Below are 23,766 nucleotides of genomic sequence, written 5' to 3'. Positions count from 1 at the left end.
CACAACGTCCCAACGTCCCAACGTCCCAACGTCACAACGTCACAACGTCACAACGTCCCAACGTCCCAACGTCACAACGTCACAACGTCACAACGTCACGGCGTCACGACGTCACGACGTCACAACGTCACAACGTCACAACGTCACAACGTCACAACGTTACAACGTCACAACGTCACAACGTCACGGCGTCACGACGTCACGACGTCACGACGTCACAACGTCACAACGTCACAACGTCACAACGTCACAACGTCACAGCGTCACAACGTCACGACGTCACAACGTCACGACGTCACAGCGTCACGACGTCACAACGTCACAGCGTCACGACGTCACAGCGTCACAACGTCACGACGTCACAGCGTCACAACGTCACAACGTCACAATGTCACAGCGTCACAACGTCACAGCGTCACAACGTCACAACGTCACAATGTCACAGCGTCACAACGTCACAACGTCACAACGTCACAACGTCACAACGTCACAGCGTCACGACGTCACAGCGTCACGACGTCACAACGTTACAACAACAAAATGTCACAACAACACAACAACTCAGAAAACCTCAAGAACAAGTGTTTTAAAGTGAGTGACGACTGAAAAACACACAAAGTCACGGTTTATAAGAGCACTGGAATACGATCCGCCCGAGGGGCGGGGCTTCTGTTATGGGCGGAGCTTAACCCTCAGGTCAGGTGATTAAAGATATTAAATTGACTTTCAGACACTTTCTATTTGTTGGATGAATAAATAAAAGTTCTTATGCAATAGTGGAAGAGTTCCCATCGAGCTGATGGAACAGCTACCAGGTTAAGCTCCGCCCACGCACACAACCAATCAGGGCTTAAGATTGGTGGGTTATTCCTTTTCCTGCTCAGGTCTGACAGGTGGAGGCAGAGACTCCTCACCCCCCCCCCACCCGAGGTGGACCACACAGTCTGGTCTTCACTCCTCCTCCTCCTCTTCCTCCTCCTCCTCTTCTCCAGCCATCACCTCCACCAGCAGCTCCGCGGTGCAGGTCGCCTCCCCCAGGCTGTTCACCGCCTTCACCAGGTACTTTGCATCATCGTCACCCGACACCTGGAAGACAACAAACCCTCAGTCAGTGAGGATGATGAAGGGTCAGTCAGTGAGGAGGATGAAGGGTCAGTCAGTGAGGAGGATGAAGGGTCAGTCAGTGAGGATGATGAAGGGTCAGTTAGTGAGGAAGGGTCAGTCAGTGAGGATGATGAAGGGTCAGTCAGTGAGGAGGATGAAGGGTCAGTCAGTAAGGAGGATGAAGGGTCAGTCAGTGAGGATGATGAAGGGTCAGTTAGTGAGGAAGGGTCAGTCAGTGAGGATGATGAAGGGTCAGTCAGTGAGGATGATGAAGGGTCAGTTAGTGAGGAAGGGTCAGTCAGTGAGGAGGATGAAGGGTCAGTCAGTGAGGATGATGAAGGGTCAGTTAGTGAGGAAGGGTCAGTCAGTGAGGAGGATGAAGGGTCAGTCAGTGAGGAGGATGAAGGGTCAGTCAGTGAGGATGATGAAGGGTCAGTCAGTGAGGATGATGAAAGGTCAGTCAGTGAGGAGGATGAAGGGTCAGTCAGTGAGGATGATGAAGATTCACCTCTGAGATGACGAGGCTGCAGTTTCCTTCTTCATCGTAGTCGATCTGAAAGTGTCGCGTCTCCTTGATGGGCTGATCGTCTTTGTACCAAACCACCTCCGGGTCTGGAAAACCTGCAGAACCAACAGGCTCGTTACTGCTGCTTCTAGAACCTTTTAGGAACTTCTAGAACCTTCTAGGAACTTCTAGAACCTTCAGTCTGCTGATTCTAGAACCTTCTAGGAAGTTCTCTGTGTTAGAGAAAGTTTGGAGGAGTTCTGAACTGGAGCGTCAGCCCAGCGCTCCACCGCACAGGAACTGCTCCACCCAAACCAGCTAAACACCACCAGGATGCTCAGAGTTCCTCTGGCACCACCAGCCAAGCCCCCTGGCCCCTGCCCCTCCTCCCTGCCCCTGGCCCCTGGCCCTCCTCCCTGCCCCCTGGCCCCTGGCCCCTGCCTCCTGCCCCTGCTCCCTGGCCCCTGCTCCCTGGCCCCTAGCCCCTGGCCCCTGGCCCCTGGCCCCTGGCCCCTGGCCCCTGCCTCCTGCCCCTGCTCCCTGGCCCCTGCTCCCTGGCCCCTGCCTCCTGCCCCTGCTCCCTGGCCCCTGCTCCCTGGCCCCTGGCCCCTGGCCCTCCTCCCTGCCCCCTGGGCCCTGCCTCCTGCCCCTGCTCCCTGCCCCCTGCTCCCTGCCCCCTGCTCCCTGGCCCCTGCCTCCTGCCCCCTGGCCCCTGCCTCCTGCCCCCTGGCCCCTGCTCCCTGGCCCCTGCTCCCTGGCCCCTGGCCCCTGGCCCTCCTCCCTGCCCCCTGGGCCCTGCCTCCTGCCCCTGCCCCCTGCTCCCTGCCCCCTGCCCCCTGCCCCCTGCTCCCTGGCCCCTGCCTCCTGCCCCCTGGCCCCTGCTCCCTGCCCCCTGCCCCCTGCCCCCTGCCCCCTGGCCCCTGCTCCCTGCCTCCTGCCCCTGCTCCCTGGCCCCTGCTCCCTGCCTCCTGCCCCTGCTCCCTGCCCCCTGCTCCCTGCCCCCTGCTCCCTGGCCCCTGCCTCCTGCCCCCTGGCCCCTGCCTCCTGCCCCCTGGCCCCTGCTCCCTGGCCCCTGCTCCCTGGCCCCTGGCCCTCCTCCCTGCCCCCTGGGCCCTGCCTCCTGCCCCTGCCCCCTGCTCCCTGCCCCCTGCCCCCTGCTCCCTGGCCCCTGCCTCCTGCCCCCTGGCCCCTGCTCCCTGGCCCCTGCTCCCTGGCCCCTGCTCCCTGGCCCCTGCCCCTGCCCCTGCTCCCTGCCCCTGCCCCTGCCCCTGCTCCAGAGGAACCATCAGTTTGCCCCCACAACTTTCTGACTCTGGGTAACGAGGTATTCCATGGATTTTCTTTCACTCGTTTGAGAACGAGTCTATTTTTCAAAGGAACCAGGGGTAGTTCTGATTTAATTACCCCAGCCTGGGGTTTTGGGTTCTTGATTGGTAAAAAGAATTGTCACTTTTATTCTGATTTCCGACTGATTGTTTGCTGTGACTAGATGATTCCAATGGATTTAAGGTCCACAGACTGTGCTGGTGAACCAGTGCTCCGCTTGGTTCCTGGGGTTCTTTCAGGTTCCAACGAAACTAACTATCCGAAACTATCCAGCAGAACCCAGAGCTTCGACTGATGTTCTACTGATAACAGGAGCAGAACAGAACACATGAACAGAGAGAGGTGGTGGTTCTAGAGCAGATCCAGAACCAGTTCTGTTGTGGTTCTCCCACCTTCGATCTTGCAGTCGAAGCGTGCAGCGCTGCCCTCCACCACCTCCACGTCTCTGATGACCGAGGTGAAGGTCGGTTTACACTCCGCCCGCTGCTCGTACTCCAGAACCTCCAGGAATTGGTTATCCTCTGGACACACACACACACACACACACACACACACACACACACACACACACACACACACACACAGGAAATGGACCTCAAAACACCTCAAAAGGTTTTGCACAGTCAATGTTTGCTCTTTTTGGTGTGTCGTGAGTGCTGGGTTGTTTGTGTCGTGTGTATCGTGTCGTACTGTGTCGTACTGTGTCGTGTTGTGTGTGTAGTGTCGTGTCGTGTGTGTTGTTTTGTGTGTCGTTTTGTGTCGTGTCGTTTGTCGTGTTGTGTGTGTTGTGTGTGTCGTGTTGTGTCGTGTTGTGTGTGTTGTGTGTGTTGTGTCGTGTTGTGTCGTGTTGTGTCGTGTTGTGTTGTGTGTGTTGTGTTGTGTCGTGTTGTGTCGTGTTGTGTCGTGTTGTGTCGTGTTGTGTCGTGTGTGTTGTGTGTGTTGTGTGTGTTGTGTGTGTTGTGTGTGTCGTGTTGTGTCGTGTTGTGTCGTGTGTGTTGTGTGTGTTGTGTGTGTTGTGTTGTGTCGTGTTGTGTCGTGTTGTGTCGTGTTGTGTCGTGTTGTGTGTGTTGTGTTGTGTGTGTCTTGTTGTGTCGTGTTGTGTCGTGTTGTGTCGTGTTGTGTCGTGTGTGTTGTGTGTGTTGTGTGTGTCGTGTTGTGTCGTGTTGTGTCGTGTTGTGTTGTGTGTGTTGTGTGTGTTGTGTTGTGTTGTGTCGTGTTGTGTCGTGTTGTGTTGTGTGTGTTGTGTTGTGTTGTGTGTGTCGTGTTGTGTCGTGTTGTGTCGTGTTGTGTCGTGTTGTGTCGTGTGTGTTGTGTGTGTTGTGTGTGTCGTGTTGTGTCGTGTTGTGTCGTGTTGTGTCGTGTTGTGTCGTGTGTGTCGTGTGTGTCGTGTGTATTGTGTGTGTCGTGTTGTGTCGTGTGTGTTGTGTGTGTTGTGTGTGTTGTGTGTGTCGTGTTGTGTCGTGTTGTGTTGTGTGTGTTGTGTGTGTCGTGTTGTGTCGTGTGTGTTGTGTGTGTTGTGTGTGTTGTGTGTGTCGTGTTGTGTCGTGTTGTGTTGTGTGTGTTGTGTGTGTCGTGTTGTGTCGTGTTGTGTTGTGTGTGTTGTGTGTGTTGTGTTGTGTACCTTCAGTAGGTGAGCCCTTCTTGGCACTGACTCCAGCCATCATGGCCATAGAGGAGAGTCGACCGATGGCTCGGACAGCGTGGCCGGTCTTCTGGAGGAGAGAGGACGGGGGGGGACACCTTTACTAACTCCTTTAGGAAGCCTCCTAACACCTTTACTAACTCCTTTAGGAAGTCTCCTAACTCCTTTCACTAACTCCTTTAGGAAGTCTCCTAACTCCTTTCACTAACTCCTTTAGGAAGCCTCCTAACACCTTTATTAACTCCTTTAGGAAGTCTCCTAACTCCTTTCACTAACTCCTTTAGGAAGTCTCCTAACTCCTTTCACTAACTCCTTTAGGAAGCCTCCTAACACCTTTCCTAACTCCTTTAGGAAGCCTCCTAACACCTTTCCTAACTCCTTTAGGAAGTCTCCTAACACCTTTACTAACTCCTTTAGGAAGCCTCCTAACACCTTTCCTAACTCCTTTAGGAAGTCTCCTAACACCTTTCCTAACTCCTTTAGGAAGTCTCCTAACACCTTTACTAACTCCTTTAGGAAGCCCCCTAACACCTTTCACTAACTCCTTTAGGAAGCCTCCTAACTCCTTTCCTAACTCCTTTAGGAAGCTTCCTAACACCTTTACTAACTCCTTTAGGAAGCCTCCTAACTCCTTTCCTTAACTCCTTTAGGAAGCCTCCTAACTCCTTTAGGAAGCCTCCTAACACCTTTCCTAACTCCTTTAGGAAGCCTCCTAACACCTTTACTAACTCCTTTAGGAAGCTTCCTAACACCTTTCACTAACTCCTTTAGGAAGCCTCCTAACACCTTTCCTTACCCCAGTGACATCATCCAGGGGTTTAGGTAAAGTCCATAGGGGGTAGGAGGGACTTTGTGGACGTCCCCGCCGTTAAGGACACCTGGGAAGTGTCGTCTGTGATTTTGAGGTAGATAGCAGGTATTGGCCTAGCATGCTAGTTAGCATGCTAACAAAGTGTGTTTAATTCAGCTGATATTTGGGGGGGGGGGCTAAAGGGGGGCCCTAAAGGGGGGGCTAGGGTGACAGATCACTAGCTAATTAGCTGGGTCACGCCCACTTTTGACACCACCCTGGGGTTAGGGGACCAACCCCAGCTGAAAGTGGTTTGCTTTGCTTTATCTAAACCCCCCCCCCCCCCCCCCCCCCCCCCCCATCCAGGCCCCCTACAGTAGAGTGTAGGGGGTATGGCTTTGCTTTATCTAAACCCCCCCCCACCATCCAGGGCCCCTACAGTAGAGGGTAGGGGGTAGGGTCGGCAGCAGGAGGCAATGTTCTAGGTGTAGTTGTTTACCTGCCACTTCCTCCTCAGGATGTACTTCTTCATTCGCTCTTTGCTGAGCTTCTTGGCCTTCATGGTGTTGGTGTCCTGTTTCAGCCACGTGTGTTCCAGGCACCGAGCACAGGTGAGCCGGGCCCTGTCAACACACACAGGCCAGAACACACTGCAGAACTCGGTCAGAACACACTGCAGAACCAGGCTAGAACACACTGCAGAACCAGGCCAGAACACACTGCAGAACTCGGTCAGAACAAACTGCAGAACTAGGTCAGAACCAGAAGCAGGGATGGGCCTGGAGCAGCAGGAGCAGCATCCAGTCCTTACTTCATGTCCTTCTTCAGCAGGTTGGTGATAAAGTCTTTAGCCGTTTCTGAGATTTCATCAAACGCTTCGTCCTCAAAGTCCCAGGTGGCCGACGTGACATTGGACAGCGTCTCGTTATCGTTGTCCCCCATGAAGGGAGACAGACCGCTCAGCCTGACAGGACAAACACGGGGCAAAGAGAACACATGAACCACCTGACAGGACAAACACGGGGCAAAGAGAACACATGAACCACCTGACAGGACAAACACGGGGCAAAGAGAACGCATGAACCACCTGACAGGACAAACACGGGGCAAAGAGAACGCATGAACCACCTGACAGGACAAACACGGGGCAAAGAGAACACATAACCACCTGACAGGACAAACACGGGGCAAAGAGAACACAACAACAACGATCACAGTATATGTGTACTCAGACTACAGGAGGTGTACTCACAGGATGTAACAGATTACTCCAATACTCCACATGTCAGTAGGGTAACTGATGGCTTCGTAGTTGATCACTTCTGGAGCCACAAACTCTGGAGTTCCAAACAAAACCTTCAGCGTGCCGGCGTTTTCTGTTGGGAACACAGTGAACTGGTTACTAGTTCTTCAACTAGTTCTTCAACTAGTTCTCTACTGCTGTTGATTTGAAATAAAGCTCAACTGTAGAGTCACTGCACAGAAAACTAGTCATCTGGTTATAGCCAGTTAGTTAGTCATTAGTTAGAGGTTAGTTAGTGGATAGTTTGTAGTTAGTTAGTGGTTATTCAGCAGGCAGTCAGTGGTTAGTCAGAGGTTATTACTGGTTAGTTAGTGTTAGATTCTGGTTATTTAGTGGTTACTTACGAGTTAATTGGCGGTTAGTCAGAAGTTAGTGGTTAGTTACTGGTTAGTTAGTGGGTAGTCAGAGGTTAGTGGGTTGTTTGTGGTTAGTCAGAGGTTAGTCAGAAGTTAGCATTTAGTTTGTGGTTAGTTCCTGGTTGGTCAGAGGTTGTTCAGTGTTTATTCAGTAGTTAGTAAGCAGTTGTTTCATGGTTAGTCAGTGGTTAGTTACTGATTAGTTACTGGTTAATTAGTGGTTAGTCGGTGGTTAGTGGTGAGTCAGATTTTAGTCAGTTGTTAGTTACTGGTTAATTAGTCAGATGTTAGTTAGTGGATAGTTTGTAGTTAGTTAGTGGTTATTCAGCAGGTAGTCAGTGGTTAGTCAGAGGTTAGTCAGAGGTTAGTTAGTGGTTAGTCAGTGGTTAGTCAGTTTGTTTCTTTCTTTCTTTCTTTGTTGTTAGTTAGTGGGTAATCAGATGTTAGTTAGTGGTTATTCAGAGGTTAGTCACTTGTTAGTATTTAGTTTGTTGTTAGTCAGAGGTTAGTTAGTGGTTGGTCAGTGGTTAGTCAGTAGTTAGTCAGTGGTTAGTTAGTGGTTAGTCAGTGGTTAATCAGAGGTTAGTCAGTGGTCAGTCTGTTTGTTTGTTGTTTGTTTATTGTTAGTTAGTGGTTCGTCAGAGGTTAGTTAGTGGTTCGTCAGAGGTTAGTTCGTGGTTGGTCAGTGGTTACTCAGTAGTTGGTCAGTGGTTGGTTAGTTTATTAGTCAGTGGTTAGTTAGTGGTTAGTCAGAGGTTAGTTAGTGGTTAGTTAATTTATTAGTCGGTGGTTTGTCAGAGGTTAGTCAGTGGTTTTTTAGTGGTTGGTTAGTGGTTAGTCAGTGGTTAATTACTGGTTATTCAGTGGTTAGTTCGTTTATTAGTCCGTGGTTGGTCAGCGGTCAGTCAGTGGTTAGTTAGTGTTAGTCAGAGGTTAGTCAGTGGTTAGTCAGTGATTAGTTAGTGGTTACCTAGTCTCCGGGCCAGGCCGAAGTCAATGAGCTTGATCTTGCTGCCCGTCTTATTGACACACATGATGTTCTCCGGTTTGAGGTCCAGGTGGACAATCCCCTGCTGGTGGATGAAGCTGACGCCATCGATGATCTGAAGCATGTATTTGATCACTTCTCGCTCCGTCAGCTCGAAGTCCTCATCAATGATCCGCTCAAACAGTTCTCCACCCGAGATCCTAGCCAGAGACACAAACAGTTCTCCACCCGAGATCCTGGCCACAGACACTAAGTTCTCCACCCGAGATCCTGGCCACAGACACAAAGTTCTCCACCCGAGATCCTGGCCACAGACACAAAGTTCTCCACCCGAGATCCTGGCCACAGACACTAAGTTCTCCACCCGAGATCCTGGCCACAGACACAAAGTTCTCCACCCGAGATCCTGGCCACAGATACTAAGTTCTCCACCCGAGATCCTGGCCACAGACACAAAGTTCTCCACAGTCCGTCACTGATCAGGGCTGGACAGGGTCTGTCACTGATCAGGGCTGGACAGGGTCTGTCACTGATCAGGGCTGGACAGGGTCTGTCACTGATCAGGGCTGGACAGGGTCTGTCACTGGCCCCGTGAGCTTCAGGAGTACTGCAGTATATGCATGAGTGTCTGTGTTCTGGACATATAGTCTGATGGAGTCTACTTGATGATGACAAAACAACTTATGGAACCAGATCTTCAAATAGATTTTACATTTTATTAAACTATCTGACTTATTTTCCATCAACTAAGACGACCAGTATAAATAAACTACCTAAAGTTTAATCCTTGTACATATTAATATACTGTGTGTAGTCTGAGGAATCCAGGTGTCCTATCAGTGTGTCCAAAGCTTTGGAAGGAGGGACAGATGATCCCTTTACCAAAGACACCAAGTGTCTGTGGTTGGACGAGTCTTCCGTTCAGCGTTGGGTCTTTTCTCCGTCAGTGGTTGGAGCTGATTGTATTTGAGCAGGTGAAGATGATCGATGAGCAGTATTACTGGACTCCAGTACTGCATTCCATGAGATCCTCCACCAACCTCTGACTTATGGTTCTACTTCTTCTGCTATCAAGTGTCTGAGACGTCCCTGGACTGTGGAGTCCCTCAGGGACGCTGCCTCGGACCTCTGGTAGTTTCAGTTTTTACTAATACTTTGCTGTATGTACTCAGTAAGGCTGTTTGCAGATGATTCTACTCTTTCTTATGCCGTCTCTCCACGTCCACAGCTTCACCAGGTTCTGTCTGGTCCATCAGCAAAGGATTTAACTGGATCAAAACAAATAAACTCCTTCTGAATATATGAAAAACAACGAGAAGTATAAATGATCACATAATCTGAAATGGAATATAGGAGTACAAACTCTGCAGGAAGTAAAACCAGTGGGGGGTCTGGGACTTTGGCCTGGTTGCTCATTGCCATGGTCTCAGCACATCAACAAAGTTGCCGTCCAAATGGGTGGAGCTGTTGCCCTAAGGTGGTGGTGTTTTCATTGGTTGGATGTTATGTGGAGTACTGGTCCGTTGTATGTGCTGCTGTGGTAGACCTGCTGTGTAGACCTGCTGTGTAGACCTGCTGTGGTAGACCTGCTGTATAGACCTGCTGTGTAGACCTGCTGTGGTAGACCTGCTGTGTAGACCTGCTGTATAGACCTGCTGTGGTAGACCTGCTGTGTAGACCTGCTGTGGTAGACCTGCTGTGTAGACCTGCTGTGTAGACCTGCTGTGGTAGACCTGCTGTGGTAGACCTGCTGTATAGACCTGCTGTGTAGACCTGCTGTGGTAGACCTGCTGTGTAGACCTGCTGTGTAGACCTGCTGTGGTAGACCTGCTGTATAGACCTGCTGTGTAGACCTGCTGTGTAGACCTGCTGTGTAGACCTGCTGTGGTAGACCTGCTGTGGTAGACCTGCTGTGGTAGACCTGCTGTGTAGACCTGCTGTGGTAGACCTGCTGTGGTAGACCTGCTGTGGTAGAACTACGGTGGTAGAACTGCTGTGGTAGAACTACGGTGGTAGAACTGCTGTGGTAGAACTGCGGTGGTAGAACTGCTGTGGTAGACCTGCTGTGGTAGACCTGCTGTGGTAGAACTGCTTGGCTGACGACCAATCATAGAGTTCTGCTAATAGATTAATATACGTTCACAGAATTATCAACACATTTCTCTATGGTACTTTCATTTACTGCTTAAATACACATTCCACTAGAGGGGCGGACAGGACAGACGACTTCACCTCCTGTAGAGACTGTATTCTTTAGAACCGTGCTCTGGAACAGTCTAACTCTACGTAGAGACTGTATTCTATAGAACCGAGCTCTGGAACAGTCTGACTCTACGTAGAGACTGTATTCTATAGAACCGAGCTCTGGAACAGTCTAACTCTACGTAGAGACTGTATTCTATAGAACCGAGCTCTGGAACAGTCTAACTCTACGTAGAGACTGTATTCTATAGAACCGAGCTCTGGAACAGTCTGACTCTACGTAGAGACTGTATTCTATAGAACCGAGCTCTGGAACAGTCTGACTCTACGTAGAGACTGTATTCTATAGAACCGTTGTGCTTCGTCATATTAAGGAACAACTGGTTAGAAAAAGAGACTAAGAATATATTTGGTTCTCGACACCAGAAAACCATGTGGATGATGTGATTGGTCGAGGTTTTGTCATGTGATCCAAGAAGGTCCGTGGCTTTTCTCTATTTTATTGTTTTTATTTTAATACGTGCTTTAGTCTTGTTGAGATGTAGTGATGGTTCTGTATGTTCTGTCTGGACCCCCCAACCCCCTCACCGCCTCACCCAACCCCCTCACTCCCTCACCCCCTCACCCCCTCACTCCACCCCCAACCCCCTCACCCCCTCACCCCCTCACTCCACCCCCAACCCCCTCACCCCCTCACTCCACCCCCTCACCCCCTCACCCCCTCACTCCACCCCCAACCCCCTCACTCCCTCACCCCCTCAATACCTCAGTATCATTCTACTACTTCAGTATCATTCTACTATCTCAGTATCATTCTACTACCAGAGTATTATTCTACGTCCTCAGTATCATTCTACTACCAGAGTATCATTCTACTATCTCAATATCATACTACTACCAGAGTATCATTCTACTACCAGAGAATCATTCTACTACCAGAGTATCATTCTACTACCTCAGTATAATTCTACTACCAGATAATTATTCTACGTCCTCAGTATCATTCTACTACCAGAGTATCATTCTACTACCAGAGTATTATTCTACGTCCTCAGTATCATTCTACTACCAGAGTATCATTCTACTACCTCAGTATCATTCTACTACCAGAGTATCATTCTACTACCTCAGTATCATTCTACTACCTCAGTATAATTCTACTACCAGATAATTATTCTACGTCCTCAGTATCATTCTACTACCAGAGTATCATTCTACTACCAGAGTATTATTCTACGTCCTCAGTGTCATTCTACTACCAGAGTATCATTCTACTACCAGAGTATCATTCTACTACCAGAGTATTAGTCTACGTCCTCAGTATCATTCTACTACCAGAGTATCATTCTACTACCAGAGTATCATTCTACTACCAAAGTATCATTCTACTACCAGAGTATCATTCTACTACGAGAGTATCATTCTACTACCAGAGTATCATTCTACTACCTCAGTATCATTCTACTACCAGAGTATCATTCTACTACCTCAGTATCATTCTACTATGTCAGTATCATTCTACTACCAGAGTATCATTCTACTATCTCAGTATCATTCTACTACCAGAGTATCATTCTACTACCTCAGTATCATTCTACTATCTCAATATCATACTACTACCAGAGTATCATTCTACTACCAGAGAATCATTCTACTACCAGAGTATCATTCTACTACCTCAGTATAATTCTACTACCAGATAATTATTCTACGTCCTCAGTATCATTCTACTACCAGAGTATCATTCTACTACCAGAGTATTATTCTACGTCCTCAGTATCATTCTACTACCAGAGTATCATTCTACTACCTCAGTATCATTCTACTACCAGAGTATCATTCTACTACCTCAGTATCATTCTACTACCTCAGTATAATTCTACTACCAGATAATTATTCTACGTCCTCAGTGTCATTCTACTACCAGAGTATCATTCTACTACCAGAGTATTATTCTACGTCCTCAGTGTCATTCTACTACCAGAGTATCATTCTACTACCAGAGTATCATTCTACTACCAGAGTATTATTCTACGTCCTCAGTATCATTCTACTACCAGAGTATCATTCTACTACCAGAGTATCATTCTACTACCAGAGTATTATTCTACGTCCTCAGTGTCATTCTACTACCAGAGTATCATTCTACTACCAGAGTATCATTCTACTACCAGAGTATTATTCTACGTCCTCAGTATCATTCTACTACCAGAGTATCATTCTACTACCAGAGTATCATTCTACTACCAAAGTATCATTCTACTACCAGAGTATCATTCTACTACGAGAGTATCATTCTACTACCAGAGTATCATTCTACTACCTCAGTATCATTCTACTACCAGAGTATCATTCTACTACCTCAGTATCATTCTACTATGTCAGTATCATTCTACTACCAGAGTATCATTCTACTATCTCAGTATCATTCTACTACCAGAGTATCATTCTACTACCTCAGTATCATTCTACTACCAGAGTATCATTCTACTACCAGAGTATCATTCTACTATCTCAGTATCATTCTACTACCAGAGTATCATTCTACTACCTCAGTATCATTCTACTACCAGAGTATTATTCTACTACCAGAGTATCATTCTACTATCTCAGTATCATTCTACTACCAGAGTATCATTCTACTACCTCAGTATCATTCTACTACCAGAGTATCATTCTACTACCAGAGTATCATTCTACTATCTCAGTATCATTCTACTACCAGAGTATCATTCTACTATCTCAGTATCATTCTACTACCAGAGTATCATTCTACTACCAGAGTATCATTCTACGTCCTCAGTATCATTCTACTACCAGAGTATCATTCTACTACCAGAGTATCATTCTACTATGTCAGTATCATTCTACTACCAGAGTATCATTCTACTACCTGAGTATCATTCTACTACATCAGTATCATTCTACTACCAGAGTATCATTCTACTATCTCAGTATCATTCTACTACCAGAGTATCATTCTACTACCTCAGTATCATTCTACTACCAGAGTATCATTCTACTATCTCAATATCATTCTACTACCAGAGTATCATTCTACTTCCAGAGTATTATTCTACTATCTCAGTATCATTCTACTACCAAAGTATCATTCTACTACCAGAGTATCATTCTACTATCTCAGTATCATTCTACTACCAAAGTATCATTCTACTACCAGAGTATCATTCTACTATCTCAGTATCATTCTACTACCAGAGTATCATTCTACTACCAAAGTATCATTCTACTACCAGAGTATCATTCTACTATCTCAGTATCATTCTACTACCTCAGTATCATTCTACTACCAGAGTATCATTCTACTATCTCAGTATCATTCTACTACCTCAGTATCATTCTACTACATCAGTATCATTCTACTGCCAGAGTATCATTCTACTATCTCAGTATCATTCTACTACCAGAGTATGATTCTACTATCTCAGTATCATTCTACTACCAGAGTATCATTCTACTACCAAAGTATCATTCTACTACCAGAGTATCATTCTACTATCTCAGTATCATTCTACTACCAGAGTATCATTCTACTACCAGAGTATCATTCTACTACCAGAGTATGATTCTACTATCTCAGTATCATTCTACTACCAGAGTATTATTCTACGTCCTCAGTATCATTCTACTACCAGAGAATCATTCTACTACCAGAGTATAATTCCACTATCTCAGTATCATTCTACTACCAGAGTATCATTCTACTACCTCAGTATCATTCTACTACCAGAGTATTATTCTACATCCTCAGTATCATTCTACTACCAGAGTATAATTCCACTATCTCAGTATCATTCTACTACCAGAGTATCATTCTACGTCCTCAGTATCATTCTACTACCAGAGTATCATTCTACTACCAGAGTATTATTCTACGTCCTCAGTATCATTCTACTACCAGAGTATCATTCTACTACCTCAGTATCATTCTACGTCCTCAGTGTCATTCTACTACCAGAGTATCATTCTACTACCAGAGTATCATTCTACTACCAGAGTATTATTCTACGTCCTCAGTATCATTCTACTACCAGAGTATCATTCTACTATCTCAATATCATACTACTACCAGAGTATCATTCTACTATCTCAGTATCATTCTACGTCCTCAGTATCATTCTGCTACCAGAGTATCATTCTACTACGAGAGTATCATTCTACTACCAGAGTATCATTCTACTACCAGAGTATCATTCTACTATCTCAGTATCATTCTACTACCAGAGTATCATTCTACTACCAAAGTATCATTCTACTACCTCAGTATCATTCTACTACCAGAGTAGCATTCTACTACCAGAGTATCATTCTACTACCTCAGTATAATTCTACTACCAGAGTATTATTCTACTATCTCAGTATCATTCTACTACCAAAGTATCATTCTACTACCAGAGTATCATTCTACTATCTCAGTATCATTCTACTACCAAAGTATCATTCTACTACCAGAGTATCATTCTACTACCAAAGTATCATTCTACTACCAGAGTATCATTTTACTATCTCAGTATCATTCTACTGTCTCAGTATCATTCTACTACCAGAGTAGCATTCTACTACCAGAGTATCATTCTACTATGTCAGTATCATTCTACTACCAGAGTATCATTCTACTACCAGAGTATCATTCTACTATCTCAGTATCATTCTACTACCAAAGTATCATTCTACTACCAGAGTATCATTCTACTATCTCAGTATCATTCTACTACCAAAGTATCATTCTACTACCAGAGTATCATTCTACTACCAAAGTATCATTCTACTACCAGAGTAGCATTCTACTATCTCAGTATCATTCTACTACCAGAGTATCATTCTACTACCAAAGTATCATTCTACTACCAGAGTATCATTCTACTATGTCAGTATCATTCTACTACCAGAGTATCATTCTACTATCTCAGTATCATTCTACTACCAGAGTATCATTCTACTACCAAAGTATCATTCTACTACCAGAGTATCATTCTACTATCTCAGTATCATTCTACTACCAGAGTAGCATTCTACTATCTCAGTATCATTCTACTACCAGAGTATCATTCTACTACCAAAGTATCATTCTACTACCAGAGTATCATTCTACTGTCTCAGTATCATTCTACTACCAGAGTATCATTCTACTACCAAAGTATCATTCTACTACCAGAGTATCATTCTACTGTCTCAGTATCACTCTACTACCAGAGTATCATTCTACTACCAGAGTATCATTCTACGTCCTCAGTATCATTCTACTACCTCAGTATCACTCTACTACCAGAGTATCATTCTACTACCAGAGTATCACTCTACTACCAAAGTATCATTCTACTACCAGAGTATCATTCTACTGTCTCAGTATCATTCTACTACCAGAGTAGCATTCTACTACCTCAGTATCATTCTACTACCTCAGTATCACTCTACTACCAGAGTATCATTCTACTACCAGAGTATCATTCTACTACCTCAGTATCACTCTACTACCAGAGTATCATTCTACGTCCTCAGTATCATTCTACTACCTCAGTATCATTCTACTACCAGAGTATCATTCTACTACCAGAGTATCATTCTACGTCCTCAGTATCATTCTACTACCTCAGTATCACTCTACTACCAGAGTATCATTCTACGTCCTCAGTATCATTCTACTACCTCAGTATCATTCTACTACCAGAGTATCATTCTACTACCAGAGTATCATTCTACGTCCTCAGTATCATTCTACTACCTCAGTATCACTCTACTACCAGAGTATCATTTTACTACCAGAGTATCATTCTACTACCAGAGTATCATTCTACGTCCTCAGTATCATTCTACTACCTCAGTATCACTCTACTACCAGAGTATCATTCTACTACCAGAGTATCCAGAGACTGCAGTACATCCCCCACCCCGCCCCCCTCCACCTACATCTCCAGCACCATGACGATGTCGGACTTCCCCTCGAAGGCGTCGATGCACTGCACCAGCTTGGGGTGATGGAGGCTGTTCATGATGCCGATCTCCTGCCGGACGTTCTCCTTCTCCTTGGCGGAGTAGGCCTTGATGAACTTCCCCGCCCACACCTTCCTGGTGGCCTTCTCCACCAGCTTGAACACCTGGCCGAACTTCCCCCTGTGGAGGGACACCAGCCGTCAGCTCCGCCCACGCCGGCCCAGATGCATGATGGGCGGAGCTTACGTTCCCAGCCGCTCCTCCACGTCGTACAGCTCCTTCACCTTGACGTCGGTCCGGACCGTCACGTCTCGGTAGTCCGGCTCCTTGTCCGGGTCTGAGACAGGAACAAACAGAGTCACACCCTGCAGCCTGGAACTCCACCTGCTGGCAGAACCAGGCTCTGTATTGGTTCCTGTTTGTTCTTCTCTGCTTCTGTCCTGTGACCTCAGCCTGCTTCTGCAGGTTCTCCTCTAACTTTAGTTTTGCCGGTTCTCCTCCAAGTCTGGTTCTGCGGGTTATCCTTTTAGCCTGGTTCTGCAGGTTCTCCCCTGAGTCTGGTTTTGCTGGTTCTCCACTAAGTCTGGTTCTGCAGGTTCTCCACTAAGTCTGGTTCTGCAGGTTCTCCTCTGAGTCTGGTTTTGCAGGTTCTCCTCTAAGTCTGGTTCTGCAGGTTCTCCACTAAGTCTGGTTCTGCAGGTTATCCTTTTAGCCTGGTTCTGTAGGTTGTAAAGTCTTTAGTTGTTTGGGCTTTTTAGGTCCAAGTAGATGTTAAATTGAATGGTTGTATAAAGTGTGTACATGTTGTGTAAAGTGTGTACATGTTGTGTAAAGTGTGTACATGTTGTGTAAAGTGTGTAGATGTGTAAAGTGTGTACATGTTGTGTAAAGTGTGTACATGTTGTGTAAAGTGTGTAGATGTGTAAAGTGTGTACATGTTGTGTAAAGTGTGTACATGTGTAAAGTGTGTAGATGTGTAAAGTGTGTACATGTTGTGTAAAGTGTGTAAAGTGTGTACATGTTGTGTAAAGTGTGTACATGTGTAAAGTGTGTAGATGTGTAAAGTGTGTAGATGTGTAAAGTGTGTACATGTTGTGTAAAGTGTGTAAAGTGTGTATATGTGTAAAGTGTATGGATGTGTAAAGTCTGTACATGTTGTGTAAAGTGTGTACATGTTGTGTAAAGTGTGTACATGTTGTGTAAAGTGTGTAGATGTGTAAAGTGTGTACATGTGTAAAGTGTGTAGATGTGTAAAGTCTGTACATGTTGTGTAAAGTGTGTACATGTTGTGTAAAGTGTGTAGATGTGTAAAGTGTGTACATGTTGTGTAAAGTGTGTAGATGTTATGTAAAGTGTGTACATGTTGTGTAAAGTGTGTAGATGTGTAAAGTGTGTACATGTTGTGTAAAGTGTGTAGATGTTGTGTAAAGTGTGTAGATGTGTAAAGTGTGTACATGTGTAAAGTGTGTAGATGTGTAAAGTGAGTACATGTTGTGTAAAGTGTGTAAAGTGTGTAAAGTGTGTACATGTTGTGTAAAGTGTGTAGATGTGTAAAGTGTGTACATGTTGTGTAAAGTGTGTACATGTGTAAAGTGTGTAGATGTGTAAAGTGTGTACATGTTGTGTAAAGTGTGTAGATGTGTAAAGTGTGTACATGTGTAAAGTGTGTAGATGTGTAAAGTGTGTACATGTTGTGTAAAGTGTGTACATGTGTAAAGTGTGTAGATGTGTAAAGTGTGTACATGTTGTGTAAAGTGTGTAGATGTGTAAAGTGTGTACATGTGTAAAGTGTGTAGATGTGTAAAGTCTGTACATGTTGTGTAAAGTGTGTACATGTTGTGTAAAGTGTGTAGATGTTGTGTAAAGTGTGTAGATGTGTAAAGTGTGTACATGTGTAAAGTGTGTAGATGTGTAAAGTGAGTACATGTTGTGTAAAGTGTGTAAAGTGTGTACATGTTGTGTAAAGTGTGTACATGTGTAAAGTGTGTAGATGTGTAAAGTGTGTACATGTTGTGTAAAGTGTGTAGATGTGTAAAGTGTGTACATGTGTAAAGTGTGTAGATGTGTAAAGTGTGTACATGTTGTGTAAAGTGTGTACAGTGTGTAAAGTGTGTAAAGTGTGTAGATGTGTAAAGTCTGTACATGTTGTGTAAAGTGTGTAGATGTTGTGTAAAGTGTGTAAAGTGTGTAGATGTGTAAAGTGTGTAGATGTGTAAAGTCTGTACATGTTGTGTAAAGTGTGTACATGTTGTGTAAAGTGTGTAGATGTGTAAAGTGTGTAGATGTGTAAAGTGTGTACATGTTGTGTAAAGTGTGTAAAGTGTGTAGATGTGTAAAGTGTGTAGATGTGTAAAGTCTGTACATGTTGTGTAAAGTGTGTAGATGTGTAAAGTGTGTACATGTTGTGTAAAGTGTGTAGATGTTATGTAAAGTGTGTACAGGTTGTGTAAAGTGTGTAGATGTGTAAATTGTGTAGATGTGTAAAGTGTGTACATGTTGTGTAAAGTGTGTAAAGTGTGTAAAGTGTGTAGATGTTGTGTAAAGTGCGTAAAGTGTGTACATGTTGTGTAAAGTGTGTAGATGTTATGTAAAGTGTGTACAGGTTGTGTAAAGTGTGTAGATGTGTAAATTGTGTAGATGTGTAAAGTGTGTACATGTTGTGTAAAGTGTGTAAAGTGTGTAAAGTGTGTAGATGTTGTGTAAAGTGCGTAAAGTGTGTAGATGTGTAAAGTGTGTACATGTTGTGTAAAGTGTGTACATGTGTAAAGTATGTACATGTGTAAAGTGTGTAGATGTGTAAAGTGTGTAAAGTGCGTAAAGTGTGTAGATGTGTAAAGTGTGTAAAGTGTGTAGATGTTGTGTAAAGTGCGTAAAGTGTGTACATGTGTAAAGTGTGTACATGTGTAAAGTGTGTAGATGTGTAAAGTGTGTAAAGTGTGTAAAGTGTGTAAAGTGTGTAGATGTGTAAAGTGTGTAAAGTGTGTAGATGTTGTGTAAAGTGCGTAAAGTGTGTACATGTGTAAAGTGTGTACATGTTATGTAAAGTGTGTACATGTGTAAAGTGTGTAGATGTGTAAGGTCTGTACATGTTGTGTAAAGTGCGTAAAGTGTGTACATGTGTAAAGTGTGTAGATGTGTAAAGTGTGTAGATGTTATGTGAAGTGTGTACATGTTGTGTAAAGTGTGTAGATGTTGTGTAAAGTGTGTATATGTTGTGTAAAGTCTGTACATGTTGTGTAAAGTGTTTACATGTTGTGTAAAGTGTGTAAAGTGTGTAGATGTTGTGTAAAGTGCATAAAGTGTGTAGATGTGTAAAGTGTGTAGATGTGTAAAGTGTGTACATGTTGTGTAAAGTGTGTAAAGTGTGTATATGTGTAAAGTGTATGGATGTGTAAAGTCTGTACATGTTGTGTAAAGTGTGTACATGTTGTGTAAAGTGTGTACATGTTGTGTAAAGTGTGTACATGTTGTGTAAAGTGTGTAGATGTGTAAAGTGTGTACATGTTGTGTAAAGTGTGTAGATGTGTAAAGTGTGTAGATGTTGTGTAAAGTGTGTAGATGTGTAAAGTGTGTAGATGTGTAAAGTCTGTACATGTTGTGTAAAGTGTGTAGATGTGTAAAGTGTGTACATGTTGTGTAAAGTGTGTAGAGGTTATGTAAAGTGTGTACATGTTGTGTAAAGTGTGTAGATGTGTAAAGTGTGTAGATGTGTAAAGTGTGTAGATGTGTAAAGTGTGTAGATGTGTAAAGTCTGTACATGTTGTGTAAAGTGTGTACATGTTGTGTAAAGTGTGTAGATGTGTAAAGTGTGTACATGTTGTGTAAAGTGTGTAGATGTTATGTAAAGTGTGTACATGTTGTGTAAAGTGTGTAGATGTGTAAAGTGTGTACATGTTGTGTAAAGTGTGTAGATGTTGTGTAAAGTGTGTAGATGTGTAAAGTGTGTACATGTGTAAAGTGTGTAGATGTTGTGTAAAGTGTGTAGATGTGTAAAGTGTGTACATGTGTAAAGTGTGTAGATGTGTAAAGTGAGTACATGTTGTGTAAAGTGTGTAAAGTGTGTAAAGTGTGTAGATGTGTAAAGTCTGTACATGTTGTGTAAAGTGTGTACATGTTGTGTAAAGTGTGTAGATGTGTAAAGTGTGTACATGTTGTGTAAAGTGTGTAGATGTGTAAAGTGTGTAGATGTGTAAAGTGTGTACATGTTGTGTAAAGTGTGTACATGTTGTGTAAAGTGTGTACATGTTGTGTAAAGTGTGTACATGTTGTGTAAAGTGTGTAGATGTGTAAAGTGTGTACATGTTGTGTAAAGTGTGTAGATGTGTAAAGTGTGTAGATGTTGTGTAAAGTGTGTAGATGTGTAAAGTGTGTAGATGTGTAAAGTCTGTACATGTTGTGTAAAGTGTGTACATGTTGTGTAAAGTGTGTAGATGTGTAAAGTGTGTACATGTTGTGTAAAGTGTGTAGAGGTTATGTAAAGTGTGTACATGTTGTGTAAAGTGTGTAGATGTGTAAAGTGTGTACATGTGTAAAGTGTGTACATGTGTAAAGTGTGTAGATGTGTAAAGTCTGTACATGTTGTGTAAAGTGTGTACATGTTGTGTAAAGTGTGTAGATGTGTAAAGTGTGTACATGTTGTGTAAAGTGTGTACATGTTGTGTAAAGTGTGTACATGTTGTGTAAAGTGTGTAGATGTGTAAAGTGTGTACATGTTGTGTAAAGTGTGTAGATGTGTAAAGTGTGTAGATGTTGTGTAAAGTGTGTAGATGTGTAAAGTGTGTAGATGTGTAAAGTCTGTACATGTTGTGTAAAGTGTGTACATGTTGTGTAAAGTGTGTAGATGTGTAAAGTGTGTACATGTTGTGTAAAGTGTGTAGAGGTTATGTAAAGTGTGTACATGTTGTGTAAAGTGTGTAGATGTGTAAAGTGTGTACATGTGTAAAGTGTGTACATGTGTAAAGTGTGTAGATGTGTAAAGTCTGTACATGTTGTGTAAAGTGTGTACATGTTGTGTAAAGTGTGTAGATGTGTAAAGTGTGTACATGTTGTGTAAAGTGTGTAGATGTTATGTAAAGTGTGTACATGTTGTGTAAAGTGTGTAGATGTGTAAAGTGTGTACATGTTGTGTAAAGTGTGTAGATGTTGTGTAAAGTGTGTAGATGTGTAAAGTGTGTACATGTGTAAAGTGTGTAGATGTTGTGTAAAGTGTGTAGATGTGTAAAGTGTGTACATGTGTAAAGTGTGTAGATGTGTAAAGTGAGTACATGTTGTGTAAAGTGTGTAAAGTGTGTAAAGTGTGTAGATGTGTAAAGTCTGTACATGTTGTGTAAAGTGTGTACATGTTGTGTAAAGTGTGTAGATGTGTAAAGTGTGTAGATGTGTAAAGTGTGTACATGTTGTGTAAAGTGTGTAGATGTGTAAAGTGTGTAGATGTGTAAAGTGTGTACATGTTGTGTAAAGTGTGTACAGTGTGTAAAGTGTGTAAAGTGTGTAGATGTGTAAAGTCTGTACATGTTGTGTAAAGTGTGTAGATGTTGTGTAAAGTGTGTAGATGTGTAAAGTGTGTAGATGTGTAAAGTGTGTACATGTTGTGTAAAGTGTGTAAAGTGTGTAGATGTGTAAAGTGTGTAGATGTGTAAAGTCTGTACATGTTGTGTAAAGTGTGTACATGTGTAAAGTGTGTAGATGTGTAAAGTGTGTACATGTTGTGTAAAGTGTGTAGATGTTATGTAAAGTGTGTACAGGTTGTGTAAAGTGTGTAGATGTGTAAATTGTGTAGATGTTATGTAAAGTGTGTACATGTGTAAAGTGTGTACATGTGTAAAGTGTGTACATGTTGTGTAAAGTGTGTAGATGTTGTGTAAAGTGTGTAGATGTGTAAAGTGTGTAGATGTGTAAAGTGAGTACATGTTGTGTAAAGTGTGTAAAGTGTGTAAAGTGTGTAGATGTGTAAAGTGTGTACATGTTGTGTAAAGTGTGTAAAGTGTGTAGATGTGTAAAGTGTGTAGATGTGTAAAGTCTGTACATGTTGTGTAAAGTGTGTACAAGTGTAAAGTGTGTAGATGTGTAAAGTGTGTACATGTTGTGTAAAGTGTTTAGATGTTATGTAAAGTGTGTACAGGTTGTGTAAAGTGTGTAGATGTGTAAATTGTGTAGATGTTATGTAAAGTGTGTACATGTGTAAAGTGTGTAGATGTGTAAAGTGTGTAAAGTGTGTAGATGTTGTGTAAAGTGCGTAAAGTGTGTACATGTGTAAAGTGTGTACATGTTATGTAAAGTGTGTACATGTGTAAAGTGTGTAGATGTGTAAAGTGTGTACATGTTGTGTAAAGTGTGTAAAGTGTGTAGATGTTGTGTAAAGTGCGTAGTGTGTAGATGTGTAAAGTGTGTAAAGTGTGTAGATGTTGTGTAAAGTGCGTAAAGTGTGTACATGTGTAAAGTGTGTACATGTTATGTAAAGTTTGTACATGTGTAAAGTGTGTAGATGTGTAAAGTCTGTACATGTTGTGTAAAGTGCGTAAAGTGTGTACATGTGTAAAGTGTGTAGATGTGTAAAGTGTGTAGATGTTATGTGAAGTGTGTACATGTTGTGTAAAGTGTGTAGATGTTGTGTAAAGTGTGTAGATGTGTAAAGTGTGTACATGTTGTGTAAAGTGTGTATATGTTGTGTAAAGTGTGTATATGTGTAAAGTGTGTACATGTTGTGTAAAGTGTGTAGATGTGTAAAGTGTGTACATGTTGTGTAAAGTGTGTAAAGTGTGTAGATGTTGTGTAAAGTGCGTAAAGTGTGTAGATGTGTAAAGTGTGTAAAGTATGTAGATGTTGTGTAAAGTGCGTAAAGTGTGTACATGTGTAAAGTGTGTACATGTTATGTAAAGTGTGTAGATGTTGTGTAAAGTGTGTAGATGTGTAAAGTCTGTACATGTTGTGTAAAGTGCGTAAAGTGTGTACATGTGTAAAGTGTGTAGATGTGTAAAGTGTGTAGATGTTATGTGAAGTGTGTAGATGTTGTGTAAAGTGTGTAGATGTTGTGTAAAGTGTGTAGATGTGTAAAGTGTGTAGATGTGTAAAGTGTGTACATGTTGTGTAAAGTGTGTACATGTTGTGTAAAGTGTGTACATGTGTAAAGTGTGTACATGTTGTGTAAAGTGTGTACATGTGTAAAGTGTGTAGATGTGTAAAGTGTGTACATGTTGTGTAAAGTGTGTAAAGTGTGTAGATGTGTAAAGTGTGTACATGTTGTGTAAAGTGTGTAGATGTGTGAAGTGTGTAGATGTGTAAAGTGTGTAGATGTTGTGTAAAGTGTGTAGATGTTGTGTAAAGTGTGTAGATGTGTAAAGTGTGTACATGTTGTGTAAAGTGTGTAGATGTTGTGTAAAGTGTGTAGTTGTGTGTCCTACCTTCGTCCTCCTCCTCTGCCTCGGCATCGTCCCGATTCTCTGTCAGATTAACAGGGTTAGTTTAGTTACTTCATGCTGGTTAACTTTCAGTTTCCTTTGATTTAGTAAACGCCACAAACAAACCAACCAGATGATTGAACCAGTTCAACTAGTCTAACTAGCGTAACTAGTTTAACTAGTTTAACCAGTTCAACCAGT

At 43.3% G+C, this 23,766-nt stretch overlaps 1 protein-coding gene across 1 annotated transcript in view; it reads right to left on the bottom strand.

The window, feature by feature from the left end:
* Positions 1-603: 603 nt before the first annotated feature.
* Positions 604-23,766, bottom strand: part of mylkb (myosin light chain kinase b) — a 25,592-nt gene continuing 2,429 nt past the window's right edge. The window contains exons 6-16 of the mRNA XM_080494118.1: positions 23,569-23,607; positions 16,415-16,505; positions 16,145-16,348; positions 7,997-8,214; positions 6,620-6,743; positions 6,179-6,331; positions 5,867-5,990; positions 4,557-4,647; positions 3,328-3,456; positions 1,613-1,725; positions 604-1,086 (exon numbers count right to left, since the gene is read on the bottom strand). Of these exons, the coding sequence (XP_080350244.1) occupies positions 952-1,086; positions 1,613-1,725; positions 3,328-3,456; positions 4,557-4,647; positions 5,867-5,990; positions 6,179-6,331; positions 6,620-6,743; positions 7,997-8,214; positions 16,145-16,348; positions 16,415-16,505; positions 23,569-23,607 (1,421 nt within the window). The 3' untranslated portion in view covers positions 604-951. The remainder of the gene's footprint in view (positions 1,087-1,612; positions 1,726-3,327; positions 3,457-4,556; positions 4,648-5,866; positions 5,991-6,178; positions 6,332-6,619; positions 6,744-7,996; positions 8,215-16,144; positions 16,349-16,414; positions 16,506-23,568; positions 23,608-23,766) is intronic.

This window comes from Lipophrys pholis, assembly GCF_963383615.2.
Source record: "Lipophrys pholis genome assembly, contig: SCAFFOLD_69, whole genome shotgun sequence".
Taxonomy (NCBI): domain Eukaryota; kingdom Metazoa; phylum Chordata; class Actinopteri; order Blenniiformes; family Blenniidae; genus Lipophrys; species Lipophrys pholis.
The sequence above is the reverse complement of the archived record's forward strand: the minus strand, read 5'-3'. Positions and strand labels throughout refer to the sequence as shown.